Source organism: Accipiter gentilis, chromosome 12, assembly GCF_929443795.1.
Source record: "Accipiter gentilis chromosome 12, bAccGen1.1, whole genome shotgun sequence".
Lineage (NCBI taxonomy): Eukaryota > Metazoa > Chordata > Aves > Accipitriformes > Accipitridae > Astur > Astur gentilis.
Window position 1 is genome coordinate 2,943,060 of NC_064891.1, and position 22,604 is coordinate 2,965,663.

The 22,604-nt window shown below is 41.4% G+C and overlaps 1 protein-coding gene across 8 annotated transcripts in view; it reads left to right on the forward strand.

Moving 5' to 3' along the window:
- HERC3 (HECT and RLD domain containing E3 ubiquitin protein ligase 3) overlaps positions 1-22,604 on the forward strand; it is a 50,147-nt gene that overhangs the window by 22,010 nt on the left and 5,533 nt on the right. For 4 of the 8 annotated variants that reach the window (XM_049815101.1, XM_049815104.1, XM_049815105.1 and 1 more), the window contains 17 exons: positions 1,434-1,525; positions 2,513-2,643; positions 3,261-3,421; positions 3,947-4,023; positions 4,799-4,923; positions 5,474-5,533; positions 7,882-7,993; positions 8,711-8,900; positions 10,640-10,803; positions 11,336-11,449; positions 12,810-12,833; positions 12,921-13,010; positions 14,796-14,966; positions 15,609-15,752; positions 16,707-16,873; positions 18,030-18,096; positions 19,906-19,988. In XM_049815101.1, coding sequence (XP_049671058.1) covers positions 1,434-1,525; positions 2,513-2,643; positions 3,261-3,421; positions 3,947-4,023; positions 4,799-4,923; positions 5,474-5,533; positions 7,882-7,993; positions 8,711-8,900; positions 10,640-10,803; positions 11,336-11,449; positions 12,810-12,833; positions 12,921-13,010; positions 14,796-14,966; positions 15,609-15,752; positions 16,707-16,873; positions 18,030-18,096; positions 19,906-19,988 — 1,972 coding nt within the window. Of the gene's footprint in view, positions 1-649; positions 708-1,433; positions 1,526-2,512; positions 2,644-3,260; positions 3,422-3,946; positions 4,024-4,798; positions 4,924-5,473; positions 5,534-7,881; positions 7,994-8,710; positions 8,901-9,056; positions 10,615-10,639; positions 10,804-11,335; positions 11,450-11,819; positions 11,969-12,809; positions 12,834-12,920; positions 13,013-14,795; positions 14,967-15,608; positions 15,753-16,706; positions 16,874-18,029; positions 18,097-19,905; positions 19,989-22,604 lie in introns of those variants that run through there. The other 4 variants (XM_049815106.1, XM_049815107.1, XM_049815108.1 and 1 more) reach the window with 4 other exon arrangements.

Sequence of the window (22,604 nt, forward strand, 5' to 3'; positions counted from 1 at the left end):
CTGAAACATATTTAAATCAATTACTCAAAACCAGCCTGTGGTTTAGCAAAGGAGGCTCATATGTTGTATGCGTCATTTCATCTTGCTTTACCCTTTTAGAAATATGAAACACAATCATAAGACTTGTAACATATCTTTTGTTCTCTCAAAAATACTCCAGGTCTATTCTCTTGTACTGTGTGTAAGCTAGAGCTGATCTAGTATAATAGCAGCCATGTTCTTTCCATGTAGACTGGCAGATAAATGCTTCTAATTTCAACAAAGCTACAGTTTATATATGAGAGGCTTGCTTTGACATGGGGCTAATCTTAAATGAACATGTAAGGAGCATCTGCTTGTGGGGCTGTCTTGGCCATGGATCATACTCTTCTTAGCCCTTAATACATGGCACTGTAGTAAATACATGATATTTGTGGTGAGTGAGTCATGGTAAGACTGTGTGAATTATACTTGGTGAACATGAACAGCAAAGTCTACAAACATGAGTATTCTGCAGCGCTGTTATTTAAACAATTATGCTGTAGAGATAAGAAGTGTCATTCCTGTTAAAATAAAGATCAGAGTGCTAAAATACAGAACAAAGTAAATGAAAAATCTGCTCTCATTTCTAATTCCATGAAAATGTGACCATTTTCCTTTCACTACCCAGAAAAAAGCACCTGTCAAATCCTTGGGTGAGAGTCTTAAAAAATGGACAACTTCTATAGGTAGGAACCTGATTTTTTGTTGGTATGAAGTAAGCAGCTGCTCCCCTTAATATCTAACTGGTTTGGGGTGCCTTGAAATGCTTAGCTTTTATTTTATTTTTACATCAGTAAAACATGTAACTTTGCTTAGTGTATTCATCCTCGGGAGACCCACTTTTAATGATTAGAACATCAGAGTGAAGGAGAAAAGCATCATTTAACAGTTGGCAGTGATTAGCCTTTGCAAGTAGGAGGATCTTCTTAAAGGATGACAACAGAAGGAAGGCTAGGCATTTAAATACACATTGGGATTCAGTTTGTCATGTGTGTTGTGCTAGTGTCTCCCACGTGTTAGGATTGTTCTGTATGGAAAAGGTCTAAGCAAGGTTTTGAAAACAAATGTTTGCAGTCATCAGTGAGGAGTCTGGAACGGAGCATGAAGCTGAAGGTGGGCTAGACTGCACTCATCATACCTCCCAAACTGCAAGTGCATGTTGAGTTTATACAAGATTCTCAATACTTGTATTCTTGCTCTGGACAATTTTTTTTGAGCCAGGACAAATCTTTTAACAATTGGAGGAGGAAAGCAGCAGTGAAGTACTCAAGGACTTGGTTTTTTTCTCCACAGTTGTTAAAGCTTCCATTGTACACATAGACCACATCTGAAAATCAGACTGCCAGTGGCTTTCTCAGACATATAAGTTTGTGTTTATGAAACAGCTCCTTTATTTTCTGTCTTCAATGCAGACCGAGAATCCCCTTGTCATGTGAAGCTGTTGCGGTCTCAGAAGGTTGTTTACATCAGCTGTGGAGAGGAACACACAGCAGTTCTGACAAAGGTAAAGATGCTAACCTGGGAACCCTGCTGCTGTCTCGCCTGCCTGATGGTTTCACAGGAGTTTCCTGGGTAACGGTAGAAAAGAACAGATTGACTTACCATATCCCGTCAAACTCCAGTAAAAGAAACCAAATGAAAAGTATAGTCTTAATATAATTTATTCTGAGATTCATTGCTGGCGTGATCCATTGCTGTTTTTGAAGATGAAGATGTTAGTAATCCATGACAATAAATAGTAAAACTCAGGTGATCGCTCAAAGAAATTAGCTTTGAACAAAAAAATTAACAAACATACATCCAAAGGGGGGAAAATAGCGTTTTGTTGGAAGATAAAGAGAGTGATATTGTGCATCAGAATAAAATGCAAGTCAAAATGAATGGGTGTTTAAATGAAACATTAGTAGTCACTCACAGCATTTACAAGAGGCTTTCCATTCCAAACCTGCTGTTTCCAAGTGGTGTATAGTTTAGTGGACAGAGGACAGGGCTAGGATTTGAAAGATCACTGCTCACTTCTTGCCTCTGCCACTTCCTAGGCGTCGCATCCTTGTTTGGTGCCACAGTGTTTTCCACTATAAAATGAATTAAACAGCTGGCTTTGGGATTCCTGTGGGAAAAACACCATTGTAGAAGATTAGTTCTGTAGAAGCTCTTTTTCAAAGAAAAAGGTCACAGTCTTTTTGATCAGCAGCTGACAGATACGAGTGTAAACTATTGTGGAAATGGGTGGGATTTCAGACTCATCTGGTGATGGTGGGAGGAAGCTTGTCTAATACAGACATACCTAAAGATAATTCTGTTAGTCTGATGGGTGGCAAGGTAGCTATTTGGAAGCTGCATTAGCAGAACCCTAGTTTCTTTTCTGAATCCTTTGGAAATCCCCAGCAATCTCTGCCTAAGCTTGGGCTTGTGCTGAAACTGGAGTCAGAAAGATACTGTTGGGTTATAGGTCCCTAAATGGAGAATATGCTGTTTGATTTGCTAACAGAGTGGAGGGGTGTTCACGTTCGGTGCAGGTTCCTGTGGGCAACTGGGACATGACTCCATGAATGATGAAGTGAACCCCCGAAGAGTTCTTGAGCTAATGGGCAGTGAAGTATCCCAGATTGCATGTGGCAGGTGAGTTCTGTGTACAGTCAGAAATTTTCTTTGGTGGAGGCTAATGCTGACACTGAGTCTTGTAAACAGGGGGAATAGTCTTGCTTCTGCATCCTACATGTCAAAACTAAGCTAATTTAAATTTTACTTCCCATGACTATTTTAAGGCTCTCTAAAGGATTGGGGTTAATTGGGGTTGTTCCTTGTGCTATAACCTGGTAAAAGTTACATTTCCATCTTAATAATTCAGCAAGACTTCAGAGCAGCAGGCCCTTTGGTCACAAGTTTCCAGCCTCTTTCATGAAAAGAGAGTTAGTAACGCTGGTGCTGTGTTGTTGCCTTTTGGTATGTACAGGCTTAGCAAATGACTAAGCTAATTCTGTCTGTAAGCCTGATACCAGCCCAAAGCTGGCACAAGCTGCTCTTTGTCACTTCCACCTAGAGAGCTCTATCCCATAAACTGGTGCCATCAGGTGGCAAAACCTGAGCACTGGCGCTTGTGTAAGGATGCTGCTTTGCACCAGCTTCTGGCCTAGGGGAACTGGGAATAAGTTTTAGGCTGCATTTGTTTGGTTTTGTTGTTTTTTTTCTTTGAATTGTTAAACAAGGCCTGAACTTTGTACCCATCTCTGTTACAGACATCACACTTTAGCCTTTGTGCCTTCTTCAGGAATGATCTATGCATTTGGCTGTGGAACAAGAGGCCAGCTGGGAACAGGGCACACTTGCAATGTTAAGTGTCCCTCTCCTGTCAAGGGTCACTGGGCAGCTCACAATGGGCAACTCTCAGGGAAACCTGGTACGTACTATGCGTGATTTGGAGTCGCAAATGGACATAGATAATTTCATTTCACCCGTGGCTGTCTAAGGACATCTTAACTTTGTTCTGCGGAAGTTCTTGAAATGGCAAAAGAAACCCATCCTCCTGTCCCAAATGCACTGTGGAAATTACTGGGTGACCTTTTGCACTCTCTGTTAATGTGTGCCCTCTCCTTTTCTCTTTTTATGGCAGAGCTCAACACTTGGCGATCTTGAGCCTTCATGAAGCTGTACTAACACTGATTTCCAAGGGCTTTGGTTTCACTTTAAAACCCCCATTACAGTTTAAAAATTACAAGTTTTCCCTCCTGCTAGGCCCTGTATATCTCTCAAGGAAGTGCTGCAGTGCTTGAGTTCCAACTGATTTCAGCCTGGCCTTCAAGGGATCCAGGTGCTCCTTGTAGTGTAAAGCCTGAGAAACTGGCAGTGCAAATGTGGGGGAAAATGCACAGTAGGAACTTGCATTCATCAATCTCTAACACAACCATGTCTTTTTCTTCAACAGACGCCTGTAAATATCATATTGTTAAACATATCTTCTCTGGAGGAGACCAAACATTTGTGCTTTGCTCCAAATATGAGGTAAAACAAATGAAGTATCTTCTCAAGGCTGCTCCCCTGTCCCAGCCTTCACAATGCATCTTTTGGTTTTGGTAATATCTCCTGAAAATGAAGTGTTGCTTTGGAGTCAGTTCTGCCTTACAGACCTTACCAACAATGGCAGTTGTTAGATTTACAACTTTTTAGGAGTGGCTGAAAGTTGCCTTCCTTTAGAGGCACATCAAAGAGCCGTTGCGAAGACACTGATTTCAGTTTGATCAGCAGGGAGAGGAGTCCAATCTCCTTTGCAGATTGGAAGCGAGGGGCTGCTTTCCTCCCGAGACATGGGGGTCCAGGTAATTAGAGTGTAGGGCCATGGACCACATATGCTTGGGTTTTGTCAAGACATGCTGGATGGAAGGCTGAATACTGAATTGTTTTTTCTGCTTCTGTCTTCCTATTTCTTTCAAGAATTGCTTGACATACACTTTTGAGGCGTGGAAATAAGTCTAGAATAAATGTATTAAGCCTGTAGTTATATATGGCAATATTTATGAGGGCTTTGATACATTTAAGGAAACGGTATTTTGTTTTTTTCTTTTCCTCTTTTAAAAATGTATTTGATGATGATCTTGGTTTTTTCCATACTTTTCCATGCCTGTCCTTTTGAACTTATTAGTAATGCCACAGCTTCCTAACCAAACCTGTTCAGAGACCACACTAAGAAAGCTATCAGTTACATATAGAAAACAGATTATGGATAAGAAGGAATTGTTTTACAAGCCTTGTCTTTGTTGAAATCTGTATCTTCTCACAGAATTCCTTGCCTGCTGATGATTTCCGGACCATAAATGAAACACGTTACACCTGTTTAATAAATGATGAAACTATAGATGTCTGGAGGCAAAAGCTTTTAGAAAAGAACAGTTCTAATTCTGTCAAGTAGGTATTGTGGCACTGGACAAGCCTTTTGTTGAAAGTTTTATTTAAATAATTCTGTTGGCTTCCGTGCCATGCTTTCACTTGAAATTTAGCAGCCTTTTCAAGTGTGGTTCTTGGTCATTTCCAAGGGGAGGACAGCTGCCAGTTACAAGGCTGCCAGGTTAGAGCTTCTGAGCAAAACCAGAGGAATTTGAGGCTGCCTCAGAACATTGCAAATGGAGGGTGGGAAATGCATTTTAAAGTTGTCCTTCATCGTGTGCTTAGAGTTCTTGAAAAGCAGCAAGAACTTGTGAACAGACTGATTAAATTCCTTCCCCTGTGTGCCTGCCATGAGAATGGCAGAGTAGGTGGAAAGGAGGCACTGCTAACATCCCTCCTTTCAAAGAGGGATGTTACATGATCCTGAATGAACTGCTTACCCTCTATGCCTCTAAGGGGTGATCCTGACATTGTTGCCCATAGAAGGAAGGGAAGAGAGCTGAAGAGATTTGCTGGGACATCTCTTCATAACCTCTATCTTTGTTTTCTTTTGTCTTCCTGCTGCAAACAGTAATGTTGTTCAGATACTGTCCTCAGCTGCTTGCTGGAATGGAAGCTTCCTGGAGAAGAAGTAAGTGGCAAACTTACAGAAGTGTGGCTTTCCCTTGAGGCAGATGGAATCCCTTTACTTCACTCACTGCTGCAGTGGGATTTGATTTTTCTGATCAGACAGGAGACGGGGGCAGAGAGTGTCCACTAAAGAGGTGGGTGGTCAGAGCTGGGTAAGGAAGGCAAATGGTCTAAGAAAGTGCATGGTGAGTGTACTGTAAGCGGCTCAGATTCCTTGGAGTTGTCACAACTGTTATTTTTCCCTGTGAAATGAATATCAACATCTTTAAAAGAGAAGGATAGGAATACAACATTAAGGGAAATCAGTGATGCTAGGTATCTGAATAGTCTTTTACCCAGCTGAGCTAGCTGGCGGAGGCTGCTATGTTTGGAGGTATGCTTCAACAAAGGCTGCTCGTGAAAAATGCATCTGGGGCAGCATGGAAGCACTTTCCTTTTAGGTGACATCAGTTGGTTGTGGAAGGTTTTGCGCTCCTGCTTACAGAAGCAGGAATTTCAAATGGGTGTAACCAACCATAGGTGGTGACAAGGATGCAATATGCATAGCTGAGTCAAAGGCTGTGGGTTGGGAAGGATTGTGTTGGCTGTGTCTGTAAATGTTGGGGAGGTAACAGCATAAGATGAAGAGGAGGAGAATTTTTTTATGGTGATGTGATGAGTAAATGACCTGTAACTAGGTGAAGAAAAACTTAGTTACTCTGAGTAATCTTTGAGTAATATTTTCCAAGAGTAACTCGAAAATAGTTTACTCATTATTCTTGCATTTTTCTGCTTGTCCAATGGTTTCTTCTCTAGAGTTGTGACAAGGCAGCATGTTACTACATCAGGAGAGTTGTGTCATGTTGGTTTAAAACACTTGTTGAGTTGTTGAGTCACTGTAAATAGTCCCACGTCTCCTTTGAATGTGGAAAAGAGTGGAGTTTATGAATTCATCACCCCAGTGCAGTTCTCCTTCCACTTTAGTAATGTCCTGGCTAGTGCAGGACTTAACTTTTACAGAAAATCTTTGACCAAATGAATGATAAAATTTGAAGCCACCATACACTGAAGTGAGGCTGTGTTTAACCATGTACCTTTATATGTGAAGCCTTATGTCACGGTGCACTTGATAGAAATACCTTAGTATATCCATCCAGTGTCCTAATGCCATATAGGCCTGTTTGCAATACAGCATTGTAGTTCACAGGGTTAGATGGAAAAGCAGCTTTTCCATGGCTGTGTGACTGGGCACGCTTCAGTACTACTTCTGCACATGACAGCCTGAAAGTGCTCTGTACTACAGTGTGACTCTGAGGAGCTATTTCCAGGCTGGTGCCTATGCTGTTATGTTTAGCTTCTCGTGGTGGTGTAGTCACACCAGCAAACTGAGAAATGCATCCCATCTTCAATAGCTACCTTTTCCTTCAGAGTGTCTAATACAGCACAGTCTCAGATGAGTAGTGACAGACTTGGGAAATCCTTGAGGTCAATGGAGTTGTACCAATGACCATGACCTTTTTTTACTAGCAAGTGCAAGGTTTTATGTGCAGCTTTACTGCAGACAGACAATACAATGGTGCTGAGAGCCTCACCTACAGATGTGGATCATGCTCTAGACGCTGGACTAGGTAACTTACCTGCTGGACTGGACATTCAGTGTTGCTAGCTCTGTCTGTTAAACTGTTGTCTTCCACAGGCTTGCCTTCCATTATCCCTCTTACACAGGTAGCCTGAGTAAATTACAGCCGTTCAAGCACAGCAGAAAGGACAGCACATGTTCGTTACAACTAAAGACCTTGTGAAGACTGTTCTCAGCTGTGCTGTGTTTTGGCTGTGGTTGTTGTTTAGTTTTAGAAAATTGGAGACTGGAATTGCCAAAAAGCTACTCTGAATATCGTCCCTTATTTTCTTTCGAAAATCCTCATCTGATGTCCCCTTGTATAGCAGTCAATGTCTTCTTATGCATCAGCCTTTCCTTTCTTACTGGGTGTGATTAAACAGTTTTGCTGTAAGAGTAGTGTATGTGGAGACAATGCAGAGGATCCTGATACATACATATTTTATAGGTTTTTAAGCAGTCTGGCCTATCTAGACAGGCTCGAAAGTCAGTAAAGGAATCCTGGGGAATCAAGGACTTTGATAAAGTGTTTCTCTGCAAGAATCCCAACCCTCACCAAGGCCCAGAGAAGTTCAAAAGGGAGAGTTGGCCATCTTGTCTTTAGCAAGAAGATTCCAACTTCTGCTTTGTTTCTAGTCTGACTAATTCCCTAGAGGTCATTTCCCCATTGCTTGCTCTCAGGCCATGCCAATACACAGGTAATGGTGTCTCTTCCTTAAACTCATGCCTGTCTGTCTGCGATTTTTTTAAAGAATCGATGAACATTTTAAAACGAGTCCAAAGATCCCAGGGATTGATCTGAACTCCACCAGAGTGCTGTTTGAGAAGCTGATGAACTCTCAGCACTCCATTCTCCTAGAGCAGGTATTGCACTTCTGGGGTTTTGGGTATTCAGAGGGGAAATCAAGGCTTTGCCCCTCTGTAACATGCAGGTAACAGCAGCTTTTTGGGGGAAGGGTTGTATTGCAAATCTGCAAGCCAGATCCTTCGTGGTATCAATGGATACTTCTCCATTGACCTGGGCTGATTTTCACCTTCTCAGAATGTGTCTCTAAGACTTGTTTCTAAAAAAAGTTCTATCTCATGGCATTTAATATTTGAAATGGCTTCTGAAATTAGTTCTGTGTATGTTATACTTGTAAATAATAACTACTAATTGCCTGTCAGGAGTTGACTACTTTATGGTTGTATAATTTATTCTAACTCAGAGGATTTCTTTCATGAGTGCAGAGCTGTGGGATAAAATTGTGTATGTTCCCCATGCCATTTTTTAGCTATAATTTTTATAGCTTTTTTTTTTTTTACTCTGGATTTGACTTTTAAAACAGGGGTGTAACATTAACGAGAGGGTTTAACTAACATTTAGCCAGCCCTGGAAAAACCTATCCAAACGTTCATGCATTTTGGAAGAATCGGAGTTGAGTCCTGTCCTATGGGGTGTTTTTAAGAGATCATCAGCAAAAGCTGTTAAGTCCACCCATTCTGAGTGTGCTCTATTTCATCAGTTCTTACGCATCATCTGCGTTGTAGGTGCTGTATAACCCAGGTTAAGTTGTCTTCTTTTGTCTTGTTTTTCTCTAGATACTGAAGAGCTTTGAAAGTTTTTTGATTCCTCAGCTGTCCAGCTCGCCTCCAGATGTTGAGGCAATGAGGATCTATCTGATTCTCCCTGAATTCCCACCCTTCCAAGACTCCAAGTACTATATCACGTTAACGCTTCCTCTAGCAATGGCTATTCTGCGCCTAGATACCAACCCCAGCAAAGTTCTTGGTAAGAGGCTGGCATTTAAGATGCATATTACTCTCAGTATCCAGCTGGGACACAAAGTGTTGCCTTTAGGTTTTTCAGTCATTTTTTTGTGTTGGTTTAATTCTTCTATTCTGTTACAATGGCTGCAATGATAATTGGGTATTATTTATGATATAGTGTTGTTATGAAGCAGTTGCCTCTAAAAAGCATCTGGGAGCCAAAAGGACTCAAGGAATCCTCCCCCCAAAACCTATGTTCCCATGTAAAAGAATTATAAACATAAAATTTGAATTTTAAACATGAACTATGAAGAAATGAAGAATGTGCCCTGCAGGTAAGATATGGGAAGCTAGTTACAATAATATAAACCATAAATTTTATGGTGGTGTGGATAATAAGTGAGAAAGAAAATTCAGGTTAAGAATTGTTTTAATTTAGAAGTAAAATATCATTTCAAAGAATGTTTACTAGGGAGGTTAATTTAATTTACCTTATCTAGTTTAACTGCGTTCATAGACTCAGTTCCAGATAAATTTGCATGCTTCTGTGTGAACATAGATTTTGTATATCATGAAGATTAAATGATCTTATTCTCTTAAAATATTGTCCACATTAGAACATCCGTTCTGTATAAGGTAAATGAAAGAATATACGAAATATAGTATGAAGTTACTTTGTCCTGTATAAGGTGCAGAAAAACCTGTTGGCTGGTCCGTGACCAAGCTGAACACCCCAGCTCTTCTCCCAGTTCTGAATCTGCTCATTTCTGCTGATACTATTTCCTATGAGCTCCTTTTAAGCTGGGCAGAACATATGCTGCTTAATGATTGTTACTCATGTTTGCTGAGCTGTTACTTTTCTTGTTATCTTACTCTGTTTCTTAAGGTTGTCTTATACTAAATCTCGTATTATCACGTAAAATGCTGTGTAACACATTCAGACCTCCAGGAGCATTGCTCCAGTGAAATTTATTTTGAGGTTTAGTGATATATTTATTTTATTCAAAGAGGCTTGGAACCAAGTTTCCTCCTCTACTCAGAGTAGTCCACTGTGATTGTTAGCATACAGAAATGTAAAGGATTCTCATACTTTTGCCTGCCAGAATCTATTGTTGTGCTGACACTTGAGAGGATAAATTGGTGTTTGTTTCTAACAGCTGATGTGATGTTTTCCCAGGCTCCACCTCCTACTTTGCAGGTGAATTGGTTCTAGCAAAGAAGCTAATAGTCAGGGTCCCTTCAGAGGAGAGGTAAGGGTTACCCATCCTTGGCAAGAAAGAAATCAGCCTTTCTAAAGAGGGGGAGCTCAGACCTTTAGTGCAGCTGTGCCAGGAGACATGCTTTGACACCTGCTAGAAAAGTATGTGGTACTACGGAGAATTGCCCAGGCAACTGCTTTCTTATCACTCATGAGAGACAATGGTTTGCCCACAAGATCCCAGTGTCTTGAATACAAGATACTTGAAACAGTATCTTGAATTGAAGGTTGTAAAACCTTGAATTCAGGCTCTCACACTGATCAGGGATTAGGGCTGGGTAACGACTGGGGTGGTTGTATGAGAGTGGAAAGGGAAGAGATTTTTAATTTCTGGTATGGAGCTGACTCTTCGCACTTCCCTGTTGTTACACTTAGGACAGGTATAGGGAAGTTTTTTTAAACCATCTTTAGGTGTGTTTCCATATTTTCAGCTGTAGCCCCTTATGTAGGGGTTACTCTGGCCTTTAATTCAGGATTTATATTGATGTTCCCCTGCTTTCCAGATAACTGGTGGTCTCAAGTGTGCCCAAGATATTTCCTCAGGCTAGTGGACCTCTATAAAGGCGCAGTGGTTTACCTCCTCAGTGGAAGAAAGACACTGTTGATCCCAGTCCTGTTCAGTAGCTACATTACAGCTGCTCTCAGACTTCTGGAGAAACTCCACAAGGTAAGAGGAAGGCCTCGGTGTGTGTTGGGTCAAGATGATTCGGTCTTGTCTGCCCTTTGCCACTTGGCAGGGGCAGAGTGTTCATGGGCCTGGCTTGTAAGCAGTGTCATTGTCTACCAAGACACCACATGGGGAAGATGTTAGTGGTTTTCCTGAATTCAAGGTGTTTGAAGATTGTTCAGTCCTGTCTCAAACATTAGGAAAAAATTACTCTAAAGAATGCTGCTGCTGAGCCACCGGACTGCGTGCGCTGTGGCATCACAAATACCTGTCCCTTGATGTTTTCTGCTCCCACTGTATTGGTGCTGGATAGTCTGAGTGAGGAGGATAGGGAGCTAGAATAAGTCAGAAAGAGGTTTATCTTGATTCTTCTTGGTTCATATTAAAATATAAGGGACCATGTGTTTTTGCAAGACTTTCTGGGTCATATTGTTGCAAGCTGCTCTAATTGATTTTATGAAAGCAAACTTGTGCGTTCTCAGAAAAATGCTGAATATACCCATATCTAAAAACCATCTGTTTTCTTCACTAGGTAAATCAGAAGGTTAAACACATAGAATATGATAAGTTTTATATCCCTGAGATTTCCAGCTTGGTGGACATTCAGGAGGATTATCTCATGTGGTTCTTACATCAGGCTGGAATGGTAAGAGGTTTTGTGTATAGTCACGAAATAGCTGTCCATGTTTGTCTCTCTGGTTGTAGATCTGTATTTTTAATATCCTTAATGAGTGTGTAATGTATTCAGTATAGGAGCATCTATATGTTAAGTCTGTCAGATTTGGGTACTTGGTGGCTTGACAAAGTTGACTTAAAATAAGGCTGTCAGAAGAGCTAGAGCTAACAATATTTAACTAACACTTGCAACAATTATGTGATTATTCATGTGAATTTCATTCAATCCTTGCACAAGGGGATTAATTCAGTGACTGGATCCTTTTAATGTAATCAAGACCTCAGGGGCCAAATCCTGTATTCTAAAATTATAATTTTTACCCTTTACTTCTGCTGTTTAGGCAGGTATTGTGAATAATGTAGCCAGTGATCTTAAAATGTTGCTCTGTAAGAGGAGGCAGTGTGGCGTTCTGGCTAGGGGACTGAACCAAGACTCAAGAGATGTGGGTTCTATTCCTGGCTCTTCCAGTAACCTGCTGGGTGATCTTGGGTAAGACCCTTCACCTCTTTTATGCCTCACTTTCCCATCTGTAAGAAAGGAGATAACTAAACTGAGGGCTGGAATATGCTGTGTAGGAACCCAGTGACATTATGTAATTACAGCAAGGAAAGGAATCCTAAGTGTGAGAAAAAAAAAAATCCACCAATGGATGCTGCAAGACTAAAACCTGACTGTAGCAAGAATTTTTGTGTGTGTTTTCATGGACTTTCTAAATGTTGTATGTGCTGTGTCCCCCATCTCCTGCTTTCTATTGTTTAAATAGTGCTGCTCTGTGCTTACTTTTAGTGAGCAGAACAATAAAATACTGACTCAAATTTATGTAACAGTGATAGTTAAAAATAGTTAAATATGTGCAGAACAACAAAATACTGACTCAAATTTATGTAACAGCGATAGTTAAAAATAGTTAAAAATTTATCAATATGGCTGATGAAAGGAGTAATTTGCATTGCAAGAGTGGTCTTATAATGTCATGTTGTGGCCTTATGGTCTCTCCTGTTGTTTTGTATGGTCTCTGCCTTGTGGGTAGTTTTCTTGTTTTTCTTCATAAGAGAAAGTTTCACCTGTGGCAGGGTAACACAGGCTTCTGTGCCAGTTAGTCCTCTTAGCAATGTTTGATGTTCAAGTTTTGAATTAGACTTGTGCATTTTCAAACAAACACACTTGAGAAGGAAGTTCCCATGGGAGTTTTTTTGAGGGGGAAAAAACTGGGTTGTCCCAGATGAGAAAAATTTTCTTTGGATCACCTTTGAACTAGTCTGTCCAAAAAAATACAAGACACAAAATCAAAAGAGTAAAAGGTTTTCATATTTTTCTTTTTCCTTCACAGAAAGTAAGACCATCTATCATGCAGGTAAGAAAATTATTTTTCATGACTCTTACTTAAAAGAAGTGCTATGGTAGCTGTAGACAGGAACCAATTTGCCTGCCTTTCTTGCAGGATGCTGTGACACTCTGTTCTTATCCTTTCATCTTTGATGCTCAGGCTAAGACCAAGATGTTACAGACAGATGCAGAACTACAGATGCAGGTAATCCTTCTCTCTCCCGATTTTCCTGTCCCATTTCTTTTTCTCTGCCTTTTGCATTGGTGCTTGCAAAGACAGGTGTTCACTGGGAGTTAGCGTGTTTAGCACTTTATTGTTTCCATGGTACGGGAGAGCAGAGTAGCTAGAGAACCTCTTTGCCCTGCATATTGCAGAGGCAGTGCTTGGCATCTTTCACTTCAAAACGTTTGGTAACATCAGAACTGCCAGATGCACATGTGGTGGAAATGTAAACTGTGTAGGGAAGGTCGGGAAGGAATACTTACGTATTTATGATAGTCCAAGGATAAAAAGTAAGATGAGGCCTCAGTCAGAGGAGCTGTAAGGCCGGAAAAGTAGACAAGCTTTCAGGTAAGCGGGCACTTTTTTTCAGGTTTCTGCCTGGTGCAGGAGGAGTGGTTGTCAGAAGTGAGGTTTGAAGACCAACTCCTGACACTGTTCGTGGTTGCAAACAGCAGCTGTTGTCAGCAGCTCACCCACCCATTTGCAGTGAGGGGCGCAGACCTGAGGCTCTCCAGGAGCATGTTCACAGCAGGTGTTCAGATCCAGCACCCTTACCCTGTAGGTGGCAGCCAAGCCAGCTCACAGCCAGGCTGTGACAAGGACAGCTGGCCTCTGTGCCAATGTAAACCTCCCAGAGCCATGCGTTGCTCATGCAGGTGGCTCCTGAGAGAGGCAAAGCATTGGGCACTGATCCCTCATCCAGTGCAGCTGGGGTCTGGGACTAGTCCCATCCTCTATGAAATGAGTTTGCTGAGGTCATTGGTTGTCAGGTTCCTTCGAGGGTAGAAAACTGTCATCACAGTTACTCATGGCCATGGTGCTGGTGCCATCTAATATCCATCTCTTAGCTTTTCTGTGGCTGCCTTGCAGCAAGGCAGAGGAGGCTCAGCCTACACTCAGAAGCTGGAGTCACCTTCTCCTGCTTTCATTTTGTCACCCTCTTGAGTACACTTTTAGCTGCCCAGTTTGTGAGCAGTGCACTGCTGGGAGGAAGGTATCTACCTTATCTTGGCAGGACAGGAGGCTGGTAAAGGTTTTGTTGCCCTAAGAGATAGGATCTTTATGAAGACAACCACTCAGAGGCCAAAGAAACCAGTACTTCTGTGAGTGCTGGAACGGAAGAAGCCTGGTTACCAGTGGATTTCTGTCTCAGGTTTCACTGACTTTTAAACTGAATTTACAAATGTGAATTGGCCATTTACTGTGGACAGTGCATGAGAATGAATAAGCCGTCAAAGCTTTGAGTGGACTTTGTGCCTTACCCAACTCCAGAAAATCCATGTAGATGAGAGTTTTGAATTGTATGCAATGGATTTGCTGGTGCCTTACCAGGTGCAGTTGTTAACTGGCTCCTCGCTTGGTATGTTAGTAACACTGCTTTCCCTTGTGGACGCTCTGACTCTTACCAGGGTGTGTCCACGCTGAGTTTCTTGACTCAGTAAGAGCATGAATAAGGCCTCTTTTCCCCATCCATCTGCCTAATGTAAAAAAAAAAAATAATTCAGGAATTTGATCTCTCTGTTGCTCAAATTTGGTGAATGGATCAGTGGACTCAAAAGGTATGGGTGTGGGAAGTCCGGGGCGACAGGTGGGCATACAGGCACATACAGTTGTACAGAGGGAGCATGTAATTCTTGTACCCTGGGGAAACCAAACTAAAAGATTAAGGAAGAAAGGAACACCAGACATATAGTTGTTAACTGCTTTCCGTCCATAGGAAGAAAAGAGCTGAGCAGTGGCTGTTTTTCACCCCTCTTTTATTTATAGGTTGCAATAAATGGTGCAAATTTGCAGAATGTCTTCATGCTTCTCACCCTGGAGCCTCTGCTGGCCAGAAGCCCTTTCCTGGTACTTCATGTTCGCAGGAGTAACTTAGTTGGTGATGCTTTAAGGGAGTTGAGCATCCATTCAGACATTGATTTGAAAAAGCCTCTTAAAGTAAGTTTTCCCCACACCTTTAGCACCCTCTCATCCAGCTGACATTTCTGCAGCCTTTCAGCCATTCACATTACTGCTTTACCAGTGTACAGTGGCTTCTCCGTAGGTATAGCACACAGGGACTCTTAGTCTAATCAATGCTAGAGTTGACTCTTTCTCCTCTCCGACTCCTGGAGTGTTTTGGCAGTGGACAGTTTACAAGAAGGCAACCAGGGGATTTACTCTCTTTTCCTGGTGTGCCTACTGTATAAGGGGCAGGGGAGGAAACATTTCTATGGTATTATGCAGCCTCTGTTTTGCTCTTCTGCAAGAACAGGCCATTTACAATAGGACATGTTTTATCTCTGAGAGGTTGCTACAAAATTCGGCAGCTGCTGTCATGTTGCTGCTTCGGTTGTTGGGAGGACAGGTGGTCATTTATGATTTGCATAAGGAGTTAAACATTTTCAAAATACCAGATTTGCCTGTTGATATCCCCTGTTACCTTTCCCTCCTTGCAAGCAGAGCACTGAAACAGGCTCACGGGCTGTAGTGAGTTTGGGTATGTTAGACAAATTGGTTTGCGTGGCTCCCAATTAGAAAGATGTCTGATTCACTCAGTCTCACCTCTGCATCCTTGTTACTGACCTGCTTTTTCTACAGGTCATCTTTGATGGTGAGGAAGCTGTTGATGCTGGAGGAGTGACAAAGGAATTTTTCCTCCTGTTGTTAAAAGAACTCCTCAACCCCATCTATGGCATGTTCACTTACTACCCAGAGTCAAACCTGCTGTGGTTTTCAGACACGGTAAGCCGTTGCCCTCTATACATACGGATTGAAATAATATGCTGCATTTGACAAGAAAGTTAGTGGCAAATTATGGGAAAGAAATGATTTTCCTCTCATTTTCCACCCACGATACAATGTGACCTCTATTTTCAGTCAGTGTAAATTAGTATAGGTCTATTAACTTTAGTAGAACGGTGATGATTGTGCCTGTTAAGGAGTTGGCTCTTTCTGTTTATTCTTATCCCATCCTAGGTAGCCAGATGGGAAATGATGTTGTCAGTCTTCCCTTAAGGTGTAGCTGCCCTGATGGGGTTCTTTTTAATTTATTAATTACATTTTACAAGGAAGGAAATTACATGGTACCTTTGGTAACTTGTAAACAGTATTACAGAGCAATTACTCCTCACATTAATGCTATTAAAATAAGTCTTTTGACACTAAGAATAATGACAGTGTAAGCACTGAAAATGAGTCACGTATTTACAACATTTAACAAATATAGGCAGCCAGTCTGTGACTGACATACCAGTGTGAATGTAAATATGCGAAGGAATGAAGGCCAGTATACCAACACCTATGTTGGTATATTTGCTTGGGTGGCCCTGTGGTTATGCATATGCTTTTAATAGAAAATCAGATGGGTGATAGGGAGAGAATTGTTAACACATTTTCTTGCAGTATATAGACAGCAAACATCAAGCTTTCTTAATGTCTAAATATATGTAAAAAGGAAATAAAAGGTAGATAAGGTGGAAAGCAGCTGTTGCTGTTTCCACAGTTAATCATGGCTAGCAAAAGTAATAGGGCTTGCTTTGTGAATCTTCATTTCTGTGCCACACTCCAGCAAGGAATTTACTGATTTTGTCCCAGTCGGAAAAGCGGGAGCTGGCTTACAGTGCATGGGGGAAGGGGTATTGTGCATTGCACCAGTGACAGTGTGTCTCATTAGGATTTTGCTGTGTGGTTTTGCAGTGTTTTGTAGAACACAACTGGTTTCACTTGATTGGCATCATCTGTGGTCTTGCAATATACAACTTCACAGTAGTAGACCTTCACTTTCCCTTGGCTCTGTACAAAAAACTCTTGAACGTGAAACCCTGCCTAGAGGATTTGAAGGAGCTATCCCCTACAGAAGGAAGGTATGAAAACCAAAATTTGCAGCCTTTCTGGGAGGGGAGACCATCCAACTGAGAACAAGACATGCCAAACTGGGAAACCTGTTCAATAAAACACCTCCTGATCCTTTTGAGTGATTGATTAATTTGTGGGGCTGTGATCCTAGCAAAGTACATAAGCCAGTGGTGAATTTTATGTAAGACTTCTCCTCTCCCATAGGCTACCAGATCCATCTGCTTAGGCCCTAATCTCTGTACCCACCTTCTCAATGCCCATAAACTGGATATCAACACAGCCAAAAGATACCTACTATACTCCTTTGAAAACAGGGGTGGGGGCCTGTCCCTCCACTCTGTGATTGCAAGCATAAGCCCAGGTCCTAGCCTCAGCCTTTCCCCTCAAGCCAGGCTTGCGTTAGCAAGCAGATCTGCTGCATGTCTCGTGATGTAGCCCAGGATGGGAACTGTGTGTAGGATGTGAACTGTCCCGTCCCTGAACCAGTGTAACTCTGACCTGCTCCCATGCCAGAAAGAAGGAAGTTGAATGGAGTGAAGGAATGACTTTTTCTAAATGACATATTGAATAATTTCTGCCTAACTGCATGGGGATATTGGTTCCTTCTGACACTGAGAGGTTATGATCCCACTGTCTGACTGCTGTCTTCTTTTTTTTCTTGTGAGTTGCTGTCTGATTTATCTGTACAAAGCAACAGCTGTATTTAACAGTAATGAGGTAAATTGCCAGGAGGACAGCAGCAGGATTTTGAGGGATAGGAGAAGAGTATTTTCTACATGATGGGGATACAGATATAATCAAGGACCCTCTCTTCCTTCACCCCCTCAGACCTTTGTGTGGTCTGTGGTGGCATAAATATCTAGCAGTCCTTAAGAACTAGAAATGTAATTCTATTCTAATGCCAGGATCATTAAGGGGGACTATAGGCCATGGACTATAATGTGTGGACTGGCATTTATCCTGCTTCTAACAAAGCATCTCTTTATTTGAGGTGTATTTCTTTCTTACCCCTTCAGGCGACTTAGGATTTGAAGAAAGAGAATCTCTATTACCCAGATGTATGATGCTGTTTAATTCTGCTGAATTTCTTTTCCCCTTTAGATGTATGGCTTTTTGAATCTCTGATATTTTTTTTCTCATTTTCTTTCCCTATCTGTTATGTAGGAGTCTTCAGCAACTTTTAGATTACCCTGGCGAAGATGTAGAAGAGACATTCTGCTTGAATTTTACAGTAAGTCACATTTAACGTACCAACTCTGTGATTGTTATGGTACAGTTGAAGCCCATCTACTTATTCATGTGTAGTAATGGTTTATTCCAAACTATGCCTGTAGCATATACCCCATGTTAATGCTAAATGTTGATGTTAAAATGTTAAAATTCTTTGCTGTCAACTCCTTTGTTCTTTTGTATGTGGTCTTGAAAACTGAGCTATTAAGTAGATTAAGCAGAGTGGTTTTCAAAATAGCCTTCTTGTTGCTGTGGCATGTGACTTAAATGCCAGTGGCCAGCTTCTCACACTAGACAGTGAGAAGTAGATTCCTAAATCCTTGAAGATGGAAGTTAGGTTTTGACATCACTATGTCAATTCTTGAAATGCTAACTTAATTCAGAATTTTCCTTGCTGTCATTAATACTACTTGACTTAAAAATTTATAGCGAGTGTACTTGGTCAGGCTTTCTTAGAAACAAAATGCTGGAGGCTATTGGTAGCAAACATGCTGAGGTAGTCAGCTTTCCTGTGCTACTATGGCAGTAAAAGAAATTTTTTCTAGCTAGTAATCTAGATGCAGCAGTTTCTGTTACACAGCGGAGATTCCCTGAAATTAAGAGTTCAATCTTGATGTACAATGGAATGTCAGGTACATCTCTCAACTTGTGCAAACGTTTAGAACCTCACAAAGAGATACGGCATCGTTGTTCTCCAAGCTATGTTTTCCTCTGACTGGGGCAGGGTAAGGGCTTCCATGTTTCAATGTCTTTCCTTTAAAGTCCTGATGCTCTAACAGGTTGTGAGCGATGCGTTCATCCTGAGCTTGATCTGGGTTCTTGACTCTCTGTCCAGGGCCTGCCTGGGGTAAAATCACAGTAGCAGGAAAGTCTGCTACACATTGTGAAGAAAATACTTGCTGAGCTAGGAAAGTGTTGTCCATTTCCTTGTTTCATAAATGAGAGCACATAAAGTCTCTTAGATCAAACTTACTTCTGGAGTGAGTCAGTCCGGGGTCTGACTGTGTCTCATGCAGGTCAGAGCTGCAATTCAGGATGAGGTAACGAAGCCATAATGATGATAATGCAGACTGTGTAAAAAAGAATACCTTTGAAGTAACACAAGAGATTTTTCTCCAAATTATCTTTTCACACAAAAGGGCATTCTTACTCTCTCTTTCTTGCACTATGTATTGCATAATATATAAAGACATACAGATATATCTGCCAAAACTTTGAAATTAATAAATAACTGATATCCCAAACCTTGAAATTAATAGCTCATCTTGCATGTCAAAATCTGAGCCTTTTTTGTGTATGGCAGCTTGAAAATTGGTGCTTTTGCATTTTTCCACATGACCAATTTTGTATGTACAGAATATATGTTTTTACTGGTGCCATCCTATGCCAGGCAAAGGCAGGAAGCTGTCTGTGGTCTTGCCATCTTGCAGTGAGAGTGGATGAATTAACCTACTGAGCTTCTGTTATAAAAAAGGGAGTCCTTTTTATTGCCAGAGCATGTGGGCTTAGTTAAATATGGCTTTTTAGTTATCAATCTCTTGGTTTTTTTCACAGGAAATTTACCTAAAAGAATAAATTTTTCTTTTCTGAGTTTGCATTTAGACTTAATAGCAGTCCTACAAATGTATATGATGGAAGGTGGTGAAGCATGCATGGCATTTAGAGCAGAGAAAAAATGTTGTGCATATACCCTTTTCTCTGGCCCACCCTTCACATGCCAGTCATTAACTGTGAAAGAGAACTCTATCTTTCTGCAGGCATATGGCCTGAAAGGTACTTCTGGTAAAATGAGTTTTCTGGTTTTGTATAGATCTGCAGGGAAAGCTATGGTGTGACAGAGCAGAAGAACCTGATAGAAGATGGAGATAAAATTCTGGTGCAGAAGGACAATAGGTAAGTGGAGCATATGTGGGGATGGACTCTTACTTGTGGTGAAGTCAGGTGCAATGCCACAGAAAATTTGGCTGAGGTGAAATGCGGGAGAGAATTAGAAGTCACTGTGAACAAATTCTAAGACCAGTTGTTCAAATTACTGGGTGCCAGTGGCACTTGAATAAAAAGCAATTTTTCATCATCTTTCCACCAATGTTTGGAAAATGTCCCATACCCTGTTGGATGGACATCTTCCCTATAAAAGGCCTTCATACAGACCTTGGCAGTTTTCTCATGGAAAATAGAGATTGCAGCATGCTTTTGGCCCTTGAATGTTAATCTCCTTGATGGTTTAGAGAGGAACTGTACGTGACCAACAAAACTGAGGCTGGAAAAATTGTTTATACTATTAATGCTGGAGCCGGAAACACTTTCCCTTGAGTGTGCCTGATAGAAGACCACCATCCCTGATTAGAGCCATAAGGCCCTACTGTACATAGATTCCGTTTTGTTTGACTGAACACCTGAGAGTTATTACTAGCACAGCTACCATTGCCCCCCTTGTTTTTTTTTTCCAGCTGCTAAACTATTTTCTTCTCATAATCCTGTAACTGGATTTATACAAATGCCTTTATTGAGGCAGTGTTGAAATTCTTTCTCTGCTGGCAAGACAGTGTGATCCAGTGACTAGTCAGCAGCATGGTTAGGGGCTTGTGCTAGGATTGCTGAAGACCTTGCTGGCAAGCCTGGAGATGAAGTAATTTCCTATTAATCTGATTATTTAAAAGGGTTCTGATTGTGTCTAAAGCCATTGCTGTAACAAAAGCTTTGTATTACCTTCTTACCTACTTTACTACTGCCCCAAAGGGTGCAATTTTATAGCTAAATAGCTGCTTCCATGCAGAACCTATGTGGAGGTGGACGATGGAGCAGTGTAAGTCTGTCTCCCTGCAAAGGGAAGACTGGCTCAGGTAAATAGAGGAGAGTTTGATCTACACTTGCAACAGTGAAGTAAAGGTGAAAAAGCCAGTGATAGTATGTACCCTTTAGGTTTTTAGGCTGGGCACGTACACTCAAAAGAAAAATGGCCATTTTTCTACTGTGTGCCATATTGGCCTAGGGGGAGGAACAAAGATTTTAGCTGAGCAAATATTTGGGAAGAGGACCCAGGTTAGCTCCTGCAACTGTTTTTTAAAGCCAGGGTAGGCGACAAGAGAAGAAAATCCTTAAGGAGAAAGGCTATTGTGTAGCTCCACCAGCTTAACACATTCCAAAATGCAATTGTTTCATCTTGACCAGGGTTTTGAACTCAAGCTAACCTCTAAATCCAAGTCCAGACATGGCTGTCAATTCATCCACCTTACAGTGCTTAATGACTTCCTCCACTCCTACATTTAGAGGCTAGGGACCAATTTGCTGCCCTCCTGGCCTGAATAGTTTGCTGTGTGCATGTCTTTGGACACTGCCCTTCCTGCTTGAGGAAAGTTCACCAGGAACTGAAGAATGCACAGGATTGCTTTGACTGAAAAATGCCAAGTAGGAAATGCCAGCATTTTCCCTTTCTCCTTTGAAGTTCATATTGGGTGTCAAAACATAAAATGTTCTTGATAAAGCCTTCATGACCGTAACAGCCAGAAAAGTATTAAGCAACAGTTAAGTGCTTAATCAGCTTGGACTTCCCTAATGCTCAGGTGACTATCAGGAAAATGACAATAAAACAAATGTGCTGGAAAATAACTCCCCCTTCGTTATGTGATTTCTTATTCCAAGTTTTCATATTTGTCAGTGTCCTTATTTTTCTTTTTTACTTTCCCACCCATCCCTTGCTGCTTTTACGTAGCATATGGATTGAGAATTCCTCCACCGAAAGGTCAAAATATTTTTTTTTCAGTTGTGACCTCCTCAGCTAGAGATTGAGATACCGGATTCTGTGGTATTCCCTGATCTGCTTATCCTCCGAGTGCAGGCGTGAGCTGCTCTCAAATGTCAGGCAAAAACGACACCTCCACCCACAGAGAATAGTTTCGTGTCCCAGTTTGCCACATTGGCTGGTGCATTATTGTCAGGTGTTAAAAAAAAAAAAAAGGTCAGAGGAAATATTTTAAGTCATTGCACAAATAAAATTCTAGTGTTGCACTCAGATCACGGTGCTTTGAGAGTAGGAAAGAGAGAGTAGAATACAGATGCTTAACCTCCTAACAAAATCCAGAGACAGGGTTTGGCCGGGGCCTGCTACAAGTTTCTTGCCAATGACTACAGAATGTTGTTTTTATTTTAATGCTGTTCTTGGGAACCCTTGAAGAAAAACAGGGTTGTCATTCTGAGAGGAGTCATTCTCTTTGCCACAGACTCCAAATGCGCAAGTCCTGTATTTAACCAGGGCGTGAAGGCTGAAGAGGAGGTTTCCATGCTTTCCAAGACTATTTTCTTGCTTTGTAGGGAGGGGTGTTTCTTGATTTCTTTTGGTGGCTTTCTCTTTGGGGCCAGGAGGGAGGGAATTGGCCATGTAGTTTCAGATCAAGACTTTTCAGAGCAGGATTTCCTCAGTCTGCCTCTAGGCTACAGTTTTGGCTTTGAAAGTGCTGAACCACTGGCAAGACTCATTGGGAACTGAGTCAGCAGGAGCTGCCTCTTGAA